At 40.6% G+C, this 15,362-nt stretch overlaps 2 protein-coding genes across 2 annotated transcripts; both read left to right on the top strand.

The window, feature by feature from the left end:
• The first annotated feature begins 653 nt into the window (after positions 1-653).
• LOC139941146 (casein kinase I-like) lies at positions 654-11,729 on the top strand. The gene is given in 10 exon segments (XM_071937596.1): positions 654-845; positions 848-942; positions 1,854-1,858; positions 2,075-2,109; positions 2,112-2,175; positions 5,461-5,587; positions 6,570-6,668; positions 6,781-6,920; positions 7,737-7,890; positions 8,239-11,729. Coding segments are annotated over 10 exon segments (1,005 nt in total). The 5' UTR covers positions 654-823; the 3' UTR covers positions 8,503-11,729.
• Positions 11,730-11,812: 83 nt separating this feature from the next.
• On the top strand, positions 11,813-14,720 carry LOC139941145 (uncharacterized). Its single transcript, XM_071937595.1, has 5 exons — positions 11,813-12,041; positions 12,607-12,740; positions 12,934-13,334; positions 13,524-13,628; positions 14,025-14,720. The coding sequence occupies exons 2-5, from the start codon at positions 12,659-12,661 to the stop codon at positions 14,553-14,555; spliced, it is 1,119 nt and encodes a 372-aa protein (XP_071793696.1). The 5' UTR covers positions 11,813-12,041; positions 12,607-12,658; the 3' UTR covers positions 14,556-14,720.
• Positions 14,721-15,362: the final 642 nt, after the last annotated feature.

The following is a 15,362-nucleotide window of genomic DNA, read 5'->3' as shown; positions in this document are numbered from 1 at the left end:
CCAGCCTCTACAATCTAGACTACTTTAAGACTGGAATATCTTTTTCTACCTTTGGCTCCCCTGAGTTATTTTCATTTTAAGAATTGTTACTCCTGTATATCCCTTTACCAAAAGTTGTAAGCCCTTTTTTTTTTGGGGGGGGGATATATTGAATTCTGTTTTTTTTTTCTCTGCAAAAAAAACAAGTGGAGGGGGTTTCTTGTATTGTTTTCTCTTTTCGGCAGGGAAAAATGAGGATTAATTATTTTTACCTCAGTCCTCAACGGATGAGCAAATAAAAAGAAAAGATGAGAAATGAAATATAGACAATACTGTTCTGAAAAGTAGAACCCCCCCCCCCCCCCATTAAAGCGAATTGCCTGCCCTTTCTTCACAACCCCCAACTGATGAATGAAACCCCTGCCGAATAGATTTATTCGATTGTCAAAGAAGATAAACTTTATCCATTGGTGCTCATCCGTTGAGGTAAATGTAATGTAATTAACCCCCCCCCCCTCCCGCCCACTTGTCTTTTGCAGAGAAAAAAACAGAAACGTATATTTCGATTATTAGAAGCTACCGATTTTAATGATGTCATGAGTATCAAATACGAGTAGTCGATTCCTACGTGTCACCTCGTCTTTTCACACAACAACACTGTGTATACTCTGTACTACACTATGTACATGTGTATGGTTGTTGTCGTGTAAACAACTATCAACCATTTGGACCCTTGACTAACAACAAGTAACACATTTGTTTACCATCATGACCGTGGGTCCCTCGGTGATTTAATCATACAGTTTTACTCTCTGAATAGTTTGCATGTAACTGTGTTAAAACCATGTCAGGTTCAACGACGAAATCAGATTTATAGTCGGTGGGAAGTACAGACTCGTGAGGAAAATCGGCAGTGGCTCCTTCGGTGACATCTACCTGGGAATTAACATCAGCAATGGCGACGTGAGTAGATTTTGAAGTGTATCTCTCTGCCCATACTCTGCCAGGCAATTAAAGATGATCTGTCTGTCCGGCATGTGTGTCCGGTGTGTTTTTGTTCATGGAGGAAGAAATCTTCCCCATGGTATGATGGTGGTGTCTTAGTCTTAATTAAAATTATGTTTTAAAAGCATGTAAAGTTACATTTGATTTTGATTTGGTGTCTGGAGTAATTTTTGATATTACGTTTAATCAGTTAATAAATATACCATTACTACAATACTACTACTACCATTGACTGATTTAGAATAGATTGAGTTTTTATTACCATGTCCATGAATATAATGAGACTTGCGTCCAGGGCCCAATTTTATAAATGAATTTAAGGGTTAACTTTATCGCCAATCAATAGCAAAATATCAAAAGAGGGCGCTGTTGAACCCACACAATTATATAGGCGATGCGTGCGCGAGTCGTGCATGACAACATACATCGCATAGCAAACTGCCCCATATGCTTCCCACAATTTCACAAAGCATTGCGGTTCTGAATCGCGATAAACCTATGGGCCACCAGTGACCAGTTCACAAAGCATTGCGGTTCTGAATCGCGATAAACCTATGGGCCACCAGTGACCAGTCACAACAATGTTTAATATTAATAAACATTAATTGCATTTGCTTATAAAAATATTATTCATTATTCACTACCTGGTGTTTTGTTTACCTGAATGGATTGGGAATAAAGTGAACAGAATTTAATTGAATTAAGTGTAATTATGACTGGTATTAACCTGTTTCTGAAATGTGCACTATGTTTGGTAAGCACTTGAGAAATGTGCTTACTATACTGCTGAGGAAGTCCATCCAATGTCAATGTAACAAGAGAATTTTTTGCAGTGGACTGCAGAGCAAGTTTGTCTAATAAACTACAAGGAGCTGTTGAATCCAATGACAATCTTAATTATGGAATGCCAAATTTTGAATTAAAAGAACAACATACATTCATACTTTGACTTTTAGTCACTTGTGGTTAACAAATGTATTTCACATATCTTTCCCCAGGATTTTCTGATTGTTAGTTTAATAGTTGCCAAGAATCCATAATTTCTCTGACCCTCCCAAATCTCACTTCTCCGATTGCACTCCACAGGAAGTTGCAGTAAGTTGGAGTCTCTGAAAGCAAGACATCCCAGCTGCTGTACGAGAGCAAACTCTATAAGATTCTACAAGGAGGTATTGGCATCCCTAAAAACAGGTACGTATGTCTCCTTCATTCCACCATATGGCTGGCAGCCTACCCTCCCCCACGGTTGGCAGGGTTGAAAGGCACCCTCTGCACCCTCCGCCCAGACTGGCTGGGTTAAAGGGTGCCCTCATCCACTCTCCGTCATGGTTAGCAGGGTTGAAGGGTGCCCTCCCCCACCCTCCACCCCAGCTGGCAGGGTTGTGTACCCTGCCCCACCCTCCACCCCAGCTCACAGGGTTAATGGTTAAAAGGTGCCCTCATCCACCCTCTACCCCAGCTGGCAGGGTTGGGTGCCCTCATCCACCCCACCCACGCCGTCAGGGTAAAAGGGTGCCCTCCCCCACCCTCCACCCCAGCTGGCAGAGTTGTGTACCCTGCCCCACCCTCCACCCCAGCTCACAGGGTTAATGGTTAAAAGGTGCCCTCATCCACCCTCTACCCCAGCTGGCAGGGTAAAAGGGTGCTCTCCCTCACCCTAGATAGACCTACCTCCCATTTAAAATTGAATCAGGTTTTGGATTCACACCCATTTTTACACTGATATTTGATTGTCTCAAGAATTGCTTGGTAGGTACTGTACACACATTTGTACTAACCAGCACTCAATTTAATGAACTCAAAATAAATGCTTGATGCATGCTTGACTAAAGCCCTTCCACATTCAACCCTTGCTGTTTTGTTTGACAGTTTGTGGAAGCCATTAAACCTCAGCTGTACCATGCAACTAGCAGTACAGTAAAATTGGGGGGGGGGGGGGGGGCTATACATGTAGGCCTAACATGCCTACTAAGGATTCAATAGTCAACTCCCAATGTTGTTGTTGTGTAACAAAAAAAGTTAAAAGTACACTGCATAAGGTACAAGTTGACCCAGTGGTGCATAATTTAATTAGAGTTTGCACCTTTTTTATGAACTGTCCACATACAGGTAGGCATAACTGTTGGCATAACTATTCGTGTGAATGCATGGCGCCACCAGCCTTAGCCAGTTACCAATCAACTAGTGACTTCTAAAAACATGCCACACATAAATTTAGTGCAGATCATACCAAGCTCACTGTTATTATAAATGTAAACTTAAAGTTTTTATAGTATTGTTTTAAAGGTCTCATTTCTATTGTTTTGTAAGGGCCTATGTTTTTATTTATTTCTTTAGCATAATTTATTTTGTACTTTTAGAGTGTACAAAAACTGTCAAGGACTCTTGAAAGGTGGCAAATTATTACCTTGAAGTGATATGTTTCGCTCTTGCTCTGTGTTCATTCACTGTGAACAATGTGCTTACAGTGTACGTTATGTCCTTGTTATACCTACATATAATGTATGTAATCACCATATTTATTATGCATACAATTATGGGTTAATTCAAGACAAGGTCACACCTCCATCCCCATCATAATGTGTGTTATAAAAAACACGTTTGTTTGGCTCATCAAGTAGATATTCACTGGGAAGTTGGAAGATCTGGTAGGCTCAGTGGTTTCTTTCCCTGCCTTTCACCTCTGCGAATCCTAGTTCAAATCCCAACTCAGACACAGAGCCTTGCGTATGGATTGGGTTTTCAGTCCAATGTCCAATAGGCCTGGGTTTTCCCCAATTTGGGTTTTCACCCACAATCCCACATCTAAAACGAAGTAGTTCTTTTAATTTCCGATCCATTGTGGCACTAAGTGCTGTTTGATTTGTAATCAAAATTTACAATGGAGTCAAATTCATGGTAAATACCGCTCCCATAAAAAATATAAAAACTGCACATTAGGGGAGCTAACTAAGATGACTACTTGAAGAACTTGGACTGTACCTGCCTGGGCCTTTTCTTCCAAGTCTTGACATGCTTGATTGAAGGCTAGGGTTATCTTGAAAGCTATCTCATGACCTTGGAATTGAAATGCTGACATACACCACATGTACACTGCTATTAAATGGTCTTTCAGCATTAGCCAAAGAGTTTCTGAATATTAAAAGGCACTTTGTTGTTTTTATGTTTAGGTAAAAGTAAAGTACTTTTAGGCCTACAGTACATGTACATGTATCATGCATTGGACAGCAACATGCTTTTGATGTGCAGAATGGTGATCATTACTACACCTTTGTGTAGATATTTGTTCACTAAATTTTCAAAATTGATTAATTTGAAATTTGACAGCCTTTTTAATTAATACATTATTTTTTCATGAAGTAAATCATATTAGTAATCATTTTTGAACTGCCACTCAGTACAATGGTCGAACATAAACTCATAAAAGAATGAGATTATTATCAAGGCAAAATTTGTCATGATTATTAGAAAGTATTCAATATTCAAGTCCTAGGTTGAATTTGGAAATGTTTTTTTTTTTTTTAAAGACAAATAAAAATGTACCTGTTGTCTACTACAATGTTTTAAATTTGATATTATTCAGGCTAAAGGCATCAATTTGCGTTTAGTCAAATTTCTTGCTGATACAGTGCATGTTACTAATATTGACATGAATTATTGATTAGAAGGCCCAATTAACATAATCTAGGTTTCTCGGTTGCATGTACGTGTACTTACTGCGCAGTAATGCAAAGTGGTAGCATGCATGAATTGAAGGTACAATTCATTACACAGACAATGTGATGCATGCCTTTGAACTTCTTCATCTCTCTGCAGTGTTGTGCATTCTGAACAGATGCATTCACGACATGAGCAAACAGTGATGGTTAACATTTTAAAAATAAAATGCCTGGTCCAGTCATGGATATTAAGTGTATACTGGGTGTTTTGTTTTGTTTACATTGTCTCTGCTGTTTACATTGTCTCTTTTGTTTACATTGTCTCTGCTGTGCCTTGAACACGTCATTTGACATTACAAAAGCCAATTATTATTATTTATTCCAATCATTTTTTTCAAAAGAAGGGATATTTTTGTATATATTCCATCATGTGTGTCCATTGACTTTGCCTTTGAAAACCCTGATTTAAAAGTGTTTTCAATTCAACACAGGCTCAATCACAAAGAGCACAGGTTATATCTAGGGAGGGCCATCAAAATGTCATATATAATATTACATGTACACAAAAATGCTAAAATTAGTGATACATTTACATTTGTACAGTACATTTAGTCTATATAAACACTGAGTAGATTGTAGTTGGAACAGGCTCAAAATCATCAATCATCAGAAAACAGCATTAATTTTTTTCACGTGATGAAGATGTACGTAATGTGTTTTATGTCCATTTTTCCACTGTGGAAACCACACGCCTGTCATGTAGTGTTATAACAAGTTCCCTTGATCTAATCAATAGGATTTGTTTTTCTCTTTCCAGTTGGTTTGGTCAGGAGAAAGAGTACAATGTCCTTGTTATGGACCTGCTGGGACCTAGCCTTGAGGATCTCTTCAATTTCTGTGGTCGCAAGTTTACAATGAAGACTGTTTTGATGCTGGCCGATCAGGTATTCAATTTATTCTGTTTTGGTATTTGATTTGTGACAGTGATAGGCCTACTGTATGGTTTCAAGTTCATGCTCGGTTAGTTCTAGCCTGGACATCTGACGTCACACTTCGAAGCTTGTGAACAATACCCAGATACCACCATGACCGGATGTTGCCAGTTGGTACCAATTGTTTCACAAGGAGATTCGCAGTCAATTCACATTTCCGTGTACACATTTTGAATAAAACAACACTACATGATGTACACAACATTACGCACACACTGCATGCAGAGGACCGGAACTGCAAGCATGACACAACATCAATCGTGGTGCCCTTGTTCACCAGCTCCTGTCTAAATTTTCAATTTCCTCATCTTTAGGGAGAAAATGCCTTGGTACCCTTTCCCTTTCAAAAACGAAGCTTACAAGCCTGCTAAGCCTAGGTTAGTTCCTGTGAAAGTGTGAAAGAGGGCGCCAAAACACTTCAGCATGGGCCAATGTAAACTGGTCCCGTTTTACAGGCCCAATGATTTCAATGGATTAACTTGCGGTGAAGTCATAGAGTTATATATAAGAACTAGAGGGCGCACTGGCCTATATACGCGCGCAGGCGGCCATTTTCTAAGTTGACAAAACTGGCACCTCACAGCGTGTGTTTGTGCGACCATTTTGTAAGTTGAACAAACAGCATCGCGTGAGCGTTCAATAAAAAAAACCTCAAACGTATATTTCATATTCAACGCGCGTGCAGAATGGCGTGCTTGTCATCTTGCGGTCCCGTGGTGTTTGTGCACGAAGCATCACTCGTGCGCCCTCTAGTTCTTATATATAACTCTATGGGTGACGTACACTTTTGATCTGCTCCGAAGTTATGTAGTTTGTCAGCTACACTGTACACAAGCAGGTGTACTTTTGAATGTCTTTGTATAATTCCAGGCCTCGATTCTTTCTCCGATTCCCTCCTCCAAACTATAATAACTCCTGATGTATTTATTTGCAGATGATCAGCCGCATTGAGTTTGTCCACAACAAGAACTTCATCCACAGAGATATAAAGCCTGATAACTTTCTGATGGGTATTGGGAAACATTGTAACCAGGTATGTTTAGTATTTGATGATTAGTAATGAATGTTGTTCAATCCAAAGTGCTATATACAGATGTATGGTGTTGCCATTTATTGTTGACGCTATATCCTTTTTGTTTGTTTAGCTTTTCATCATTGACTTTGGACTTGCCAAGAAATATCGGGACACCAGAACGAAGGCTCATATTCCTTACAGGGAAGACAAGAATCTGACGGGGACAGCGAGGTACGCCAGCATCAACGCACATCTCGGCATCGAACAAAGGTGAGCAACCTTGGGCTATATTAACCCCTTGCACGCACATCCCACGCAGCGATTGTGCACGCTCACCATTTGGTGGTCAATAGGTTTATGTGGAAACGCTGCATCGCCTAAAATGCGCATTCACTGAATAACACCACAGTGACATTGCCCACCAATATGGTGCATCCAAGATTATTCTGATGATGACGTCAGTTGAATGGGGTCAAGGGAACTTGGCAAACGCCCACAAAGTGATATAAACACCAAGCTGGCTTCAGCCAATTTCCTTATACAAACATTGGTTTAACGTCTATGATTATGAATTACACAAATCAAGAATTGTAGATTCATTTTTTCCAGTACAAACCTAAAGAGTGGAGGATTGGTGGCCAGGAGGCATTATTAGCATATTGTGTCAAGAGTGCGGTTTGCATGGTACAAAACACACCTCATCCATCATACGCTATACCTAATCCACCGTGGCTCTGTTAACCGCTGAATTCTGCGCTTACGATCACCATTCTCCACTTACATGCAAGCGCCAAATTTCTGTGCTAGCTGTGTAAGCCTAGATGCCTAGTTATGTGAAGTATGCAAGCGCAGAAGCCAAAATTCCCCGCTAACCCAAGAAAAAGGCTTGAATTTCACTGCTTCTCTAAGCGCCGATTCTTTGCTCACAGTAAGCAGAGTCATGAAATTGAGCCCTAGTCTCTTTGTGCCTTCTGACACAGGTCCTTAATACTACAACACTGAGCCATTCATCTTTATGTTAAGCTGTTCGTCTTTTTAGACCATAGTAACATTAATCAACTCCTTCTTTCTTTATCCATCTTCCAGTCGGCGAGACGACATGGAGTCGCTAGGTTACGTCCTGATGTACTTCAATAGGACCAGTTTACCGTGGCAAGGTCTTAAAGCCGCAACCAAGAAGCAGAAATATGAGAAGATTAGCGAGAAGAAGATGTCTACACCCGTAGAGGTGCTCTGCAAGGTCAGTTTAGGTCACACGTTACTGCCCATAATAAGTCACATCCCCTTCTGGTGACCCCCTGGCTGCTGCTTTCCAGGTTGTATCGTAAACTTGGGTGTGATACCCTGGCTGCATGGCATTTAAAGACCGTATCGAATAGCCCCTTTGATGCTATGAAAGTGACGATCTTGTAGGGCAGGCCATATGCAATCTAAACACGTATATATTGAAGCATGCAGCATTCCCGGTTTGATTTCTGTGGCACATGCCTGCACATTTACACACACAGTAATTGCCAATTGTGTTCAGTGCCTTTAAAGTTTGAATTGGATCCTATTTTCCTGAAACTGTTTATCAAATCTTCAACAGGGATTTCCAGCGGAGTTTGCCATGTACTTGAACTACTCAAGGGGTCTTCGCTTTGATGAGAATCCAGACTACATGTACCTGAGGCAGTTGTTCCGAATCCTGTTCCGTACCCTCAACCACACATACGACTACGTCTTTGACTGGACCCTTCTGAAGCAGAAGGCCGCGTCGCAGATCCCGAGCCAGCACAGCACTGGAAACCAGAAGATGGGGACAGCCCAAGCGACGCGACACTCAGAGAGTCGGAACCTGAGTAGGCATTGAATGCCACGTTTGGACAGTTCTAAGACTATTTATATTGAGAACAGTTTTCCTTGGATGTGCCAATATACAAGTGAGGATGTTAAGGTGGCTCTTCTGGAAAGTTGGGGATTGCAGTCAACACCATTTTGTTTATTCAGCCTTGTGAGCCAACAAGTGCTTATAAGGAGTGTTTTGTTGCAGTGTTAAGTGGTAGAGCCCACTAAAACTGACAATTGTAAATAGTGTAAATTATATTAGATCAACGAACCTTTTTACAACATTCTGTACGCATGTTTTTAAACAGTTATTGTAACTTGGACTGCATTGTCAATTATCAATTTTGCAGTGGTTATCAAGTATTTTATGCGAAGCATAATTCAATATCAATTCAACCGTGGTTATCAAGTATTTCATGCGAAGCATAATTTATATATATATTTTTTAGCAGGGGAATTTTGACAGTGCATGGTGTATGTATTCACAGTGGTTAAGGTATTCGAGATAAAGAATCATGGATCAAGGAATCACAGTGGCAGCGTTGAAGTTTCGTTTTCCTTGATTGAGATGATTCGTTTGTCTAAAACATGAATAGACCGATCCATGAAGCCCAATTGCGTATTGACCAATCACAGCGCAATGAAGGTCCGACACTAAGGTTGGACATGCGTGCGCGTATGCTTGGCGCGAGTGGCAGAGTTGTGCAGAAAGGCATTGGAGAGCCCCTCGTGTTCTTGCGTCGTGGGTGGAGCCTACTGGATCGGTCTATTTCTTGTGGGAAGGAACGGGTGTTACCAGGGGTTAAACTCAGGGCAAAAATTCACAAGACCTTAGGACTTGTAGCTCAGAATCATTACCGGGTCAAGATTTATTTACAAGACAAGAATCAAAATAAAAAGAGACTAGAATCAAAATGAGAAGACAGTTTTTATCATCTACAAACTGTTCTATTTTAACAAAACACTCAAGGAAGAGTTATCTCTTTTGTTTTATGGTTGATACTTAGCGGGATTGAAAGATGTTTGTGAGGCTCAAACTCAACATTTGAACATCATTCTTTTGACACAAAGATGTTGGATTGAAGAAACAAAAGACCAATGAACATGTTTGTGTTGAGCCTACTGGCTGACACTGAACAAGTGTAAAATGAGAGCCCTGGTGTTTTGTTTTATAGTATTCAATGTAAATAAAATAAATGAATTGTAAATTTGAGATACAAAATTACATTTTTGGTCTTAGCCATCCCATTGCACGATTTTCCTTTGTATAGCATAGCGAGAAATTGTGTCAGTTGCTACTCAAAATTTTTTGTGTGCTTATCAGGCTTTTTCCTTCAGCTGCGCATCTGAAACTTACTACCATCAATCTCTAGGGGAAAGGGAACAGGTTTGCTCAGTGTTTTGTTCACTGCCTTTCACCTCTGTGTACCACGGTTCGAAACCCACCGTAGACCAGAACCTTTCTAGTGGGTTGGGTTTTAAAGGCAATGGACACTATTGGTAATTGTCAAAGACCAGTCTTATCACTTAAAGTATCTCAACATATACATAAAATAACAAACCTATGAAAATTTGAGCTTGATTGGTCGTCTGAGTTGAGAGATAACTATGAAAGAAAAAATAACCCTTGTCACACGGAAGTTGTGTGCTTTCAGATACTTGATTTCGAGACCTCAATTTCTAAACTTGAGGTCTCGAAATCAGATTCGTGGGGAATTACTTCTTTCTCGAAAACTACGTCACTTCAGAGGGAGTTGTTTCTCACAATGTTTTGTACCACCAACCTCTCCCCATTACTTGTTACAAAGTAAGGTTTTATGCTAATAATTATTTTGAGTAATTACCAATAGTGTCCACTGCCTTTAAGTCCCTACCTGAATTGGTAGCTTAAAAGCTTAACATTTCTTCTCGTTTCCCATCCATCTTGTTCATTGGATTTAAATTGGGATGTTGGATGTGTGGTGAATAATGATACAAAAAAATGGAATTTGAATTTTATGCTTTTCATTAGTTTTGGTTGAATAGTTTACTTGACATCATCCTGTCAACCACATGTATTCAATGAATTTTAGAGTTATATTTATTATGAATTGATGGTATTCTTTAGCATACACGCTGAAGGAGGAATACTTTATGCTCAAACTTTCTTGCAAATGTTCCAGTTGGATTTCCCCCAACCTACTTGACTCATAGAAGAAAAAATGTCACAAAGTGGGTTTGGACAAAACTCTTGCCGTTGATTAAGAAAACGCTTTGTTCCCAAACAATGAATTTCATGAAATAAAAAGTAGGTTACATAATCGAGATATTGAAAAATGTATCACCTTTGTTCATTGCTTTTTTGTATGCTGCCATAATGTATGTGTCATGGCCGAACTGTTAAAGGCAGTGGACACTATTGGTAATTACTCAAAATAGTTATTAGCATAAAACCTTTCTTGGTAACGAGTAATGGGGAGCTGTTGATGGTATAAAACATTGTGAGAAACGGCTCCCTCTGAAGTGACATAGTTTTCGAGAAAGAAGAAATTTTCCACGAATTTGATTTCGAGACCTCAGATTTAGAACTTGAGGTCTCGAAATCAACCATCTAAACGCACACACCTTTTTTGTATGCTGCAATAATGTGTCATGGCCGTACTGTTAACGCCAAGTAAAAGAAAACACCAGTTGATCGTCCGGGTTTTTCCAAAAAGAGGAGAATGAGGGCCTTTTAATTTTTATTTCTTTCAAAGGAGGCCGCCAAGTTTTTAAATTCGAACTTGCCACCAATTATTCAGTTGAAGTTACCTCATGCTTTATGAACTCAAGTTCATAAAGGATTAGTAAGTTTAATGTTAAATTTCGTTTGAATAAAATAAATAATATATTTAACAAAAAACGGTGTCCCAGTAAATTCTTTCCGCCGAAGATTGAGAGATAGAAGTAACTATGCGGGTACAACCATGTACAAGATATCTTTAGAGGGAGTGTTGGATCTGAGAAGATCTCTTTTGAGGGAGTGTTGGCTCTAAGAATAACTCTTTTGAGCGTGTATTGGCTCTGAAAACATCTCTTTTGAGAGAGTGTTGACTCTGAAAAGAACACCCCCTTCCATACACGGCTGTACCCCCAAAAGTTTACTCTTATTAGCATTTAGTTCTTACGGATGTATTTTGTTGCATGTAGTCATCAGCTGCACATTCCTATACGAAATATTTTCTATGTTGGAAGCGGCTTTACCCCCCTTCTAAACCCGGTACCCCCAAACACCATTCTCTGAATAACAAAGCAAACAAACCATTACGTAACAGCGCTCAGTTGTAGCATCGAGGTATGATGCTACCTCCATGGTTGAAGCGATCTATATTGAATAATTATTCAGTTTCAAAGATGCAAAATTCGTGTAGGCATATATAGGCCACAGCGACAGCAAGGCTTTTTCCTTATGTTTTTCGATTCTGACGAATTCTGTGAGTTCTGAAAGAGCTCTCGTCACATCATAGTCTGTCAGCGTTATTGGGGACCAGTGGCGTGTTTTGTGAGACGGTTTCTCTCTGCTTTGCTGCCTGCATCGGAAGAAACGTAAGTTTAGGTATTGTGCATTATGTAGACATAGTACTGGGTGTGTATGCGTAGCTCTATGGTATGTATAAGAGCCATTTCACGAGGCAATTTACAGGCAACCAGTTCCAGGCAATCTCAAAGAAGAAAAGAAGAACAGTCACCCAGGTGCCCCCACGGGAAAGAAACCGACACTGCTAAAAAAAGGGAGAGAAAACAAAAGAAAATAACAACAACTTTTTGGACCCGTGTAAAATATCATACAAACCACCCCCTCCCCCCCCCCCCCCAAGACAAAAATAGTTCCCGTACTCATGCCAAGAGAGCAACCCAAAATACGTGTAGTATGATTCAGTCGCATATAGTTTTTGATATTTGAGTAGTTTCTCACTCGTGCCTTTTTTCGGCATCTGAAAGCACTCTGATAAACACTGGTCTTAGACAAATACCAAGTATCCAGTGCCTTTAAAGAAATACAATTACTCTAATTGTCCACAGTTTCACTGGTTTGTATCTGCAGGCACGGGAGTCAGCAACCATTTTGCCCAACTTGGACCTTTATATATTCTTTAACCCCTTTCATTAGGTGTGCATCAACTGATCTAAAGTCCGATGACATTCGAACTACACAGGCTGTGATGTTTCAATACTTGAGAAGGAGACTAATGCTCACTTGCATCTGCTTGATTCTTGGATTGTACATTCTTTTCAATGTACCAGGTAAGCCCACTTAAACAGTCTAGGAGCCCTACAAAAGATTCACTATAAGGACGGAGTAAAAAGACGATGAGTTTCTGTTGCGTACGTAATTTCACAAATAATCGTGAACTGAACGACTACTTCCACATTGTCGCCAGAAATCAGTAGGCCTAGAGTTTACATTTTTTACGACAACATCAAAAATCTTTCACAGGTCTCAACAGGAGCCCAGATGCTCTCGTTGCCGTAGCAAGACACGATGACGTCACTCCGGGTGTGCATATCGATGACATAAACGTAGACCCCAACCGTAATGATGACGTAGCACATGCTAGTGACGACACCAATGGCGTTGCATGGAAAAATGCCGGCACGAGCAAAAATGAAGAGGTCATCGAAGAAGTCAATCTGCCGGAAGATGGAGAGCTTCAGTTGGCCCGTGATTTGGTCGATCTGGACCCCGAGGAGCTGTTTAACCGGACCGTGATCATCACCGGATTCTCCCAGAACCATTTTAAGGAGGCCAAAGGAATGCTAGGCTCCGTACAGAAGTTTCTACCACACACCAAAATTATCGCCTATGATCTTGGACTGCGCAAGGAGAGTATTAAAGAGGTGAGGGTCTTTTCAATTTCTCCCGGAATGCATCCCGTTCATAATTCACTTCTGTAACTCCGACAGATACTAGGACATTGCAAATTGCAAACCGTGCATGACTGTCACCTAATTTTGGCCGTCATACATTGCAGTAACTTTCAACTTACAAGGCATGATATTCTTTTGTTGCTGTCTTTTCTTTAACAGGTCAAACGTATGTGTAATGTGAAGCTTCGTAAATTCGACAGTTCCAAGTACCCGTCTCATGTGGCTAAACTGTTAACGTACGCCTTCAAACCTATCATAATCGAGGCAAGTACAAGAGTGTTTTAGAAGTAATGACATGTTCAGCAAATCCCCAGCTTACTGCCACTATCTTTAGCCCCTTTCACACAAAGCAAGGGTCTTGCTCAATTTTAGCACGGTCGTATAATTTTACAAAATGAACCTCGTGTGAAGGACAACAATCTACTGTCCAAGTTCTCTAGCAAAATATTGTCAAACAATGATCATTAATTACAACCATGCTAAAATTAGGCAAAGAGATCCCAGTTTAATTGCTGTCGTGTGAATAAAAACGAATATATCAGACACGATTCCAACTCCAGCGTAGAGATCATCGTATACGAATTGCCGAAAACAGCGACTTGATATCAAGTCTAGAGGGGAAAAACCGCACTCGCTAAACCAATGAATTGTTTGTTTCAGGAGGCGTTGCGGGAATTTGATGTCGTCTTCTGGTGCGATGCCTCGGCCCGTTTTCAACGAGACCCTCGTGTCATGTACCCCTACTTGAAGGAGCAACACGGGTTTATGAGACGAATCGTTCGCTACGACCCTAAACTAATCATCACTAGAACCAACCCAGCGATGTTCAAGGAGTTAGGCGTGGACAGGGTCAAATACTCAAAGGACGTGGACCACGCCCCTTCATTTGAAGCCAATCGTCTACTCTTCATCAACAGTACCCTCATTCGGGAGAAGTTGATAACGCCCTGGGTTGACTGTGCTCTGCGTCGTCAGTGCATAGCACCGGACAAAAGTACGCTGAAGCTCAACCATGGCGGACCGCTTTATACCCATCGCTACGACCAAGCTGCCATTTCTATTTTGGCGTACAAAAACATGTATGATGCATGGACCAAGGACAACGATCGAACGAAGTTATTTGTCAGTGTGGTTGACCTGTCCAGAACTACGATCGGCTGGCAAACGGTCCAGTACTGTCCGACTGAATGACACAATTTGTCCGTAATCGTATACAACTTTTGGTTTATTTATTTTCTACTTGTTTGTCACGAGGAAAAGTGTCAAACACTTAATATGTCAAGCTGTATGTCAAGCTGTCAGCCCAACAGTTACAAATATTCATTAAAACCTTCCAGTGAGTGGGCGTAGCAATTAGTTGCAGGTTGTACCGATTTTGTTTTAATTACCCCCCCACCCCCACCCCCAGTGACTGTGCACAAAATCTGTCTGTGGGGACCATCCGCCGCCACACCTTAAAAAACAACTGTGAAAGCTCATTAAGGGAGGTTAGGGCCACCTTGTAGAAAACTCACTGGAATTACTCCAATGCAAAAAAAGTTAGGGATTGAAAACTAATATCCAGTTAATTATATTTCCCCAGCGGGATTTGAACCGGGGTCCTAGATGTGGAAGACGAGGAAAGATATTCCGCCCACCCGACCCCCCCCCCCCCCCAAAAAAAAAAGAAATACAATTCAACCACAAAGGATGAAAGCTTTGGTTTCGAACTCGGAATAAGATTTGGAGGTCCCGAAATCAAACATCTGAAAGCACACAACTATGTGTGACTAGGGAGTTTTTTTTTCTTCCATTATTATCTCGCAACTTCGACGACCGATTGAGTTCAAATTTTCACAGGTTTGTTTTTGTATGCCTTATTATGGTGAGAAACACAAGTGAGAAGACTGGTGTTTGAAAATTACCAATAGTGTCCAGTGTCTTTTGAAATTGGCCCCTCTTTGCGAAACCAAGTCGGATGCCCGAGTCCTTTCCCTCTTGCAAATAAACAAACAAAAA

This window comes from Asterias amurensis, chromosome 8, assembly GCF_032118995.1.
Source record: "Asterias amurensis chromosome 8, ASM3211899v1".
In the NCBI taxonomy this organism is placed as follows: Eukaryota; Metazoa; Echinodermata; class Asteroidea; order Forcipulatida; family Asteriidae; genus Asterias; species Asterias amurensis.
Note: the sequence above shows the minus strand (reverse complement) of the source record. Positions and strands in the feature narration are given on the sequence as shown.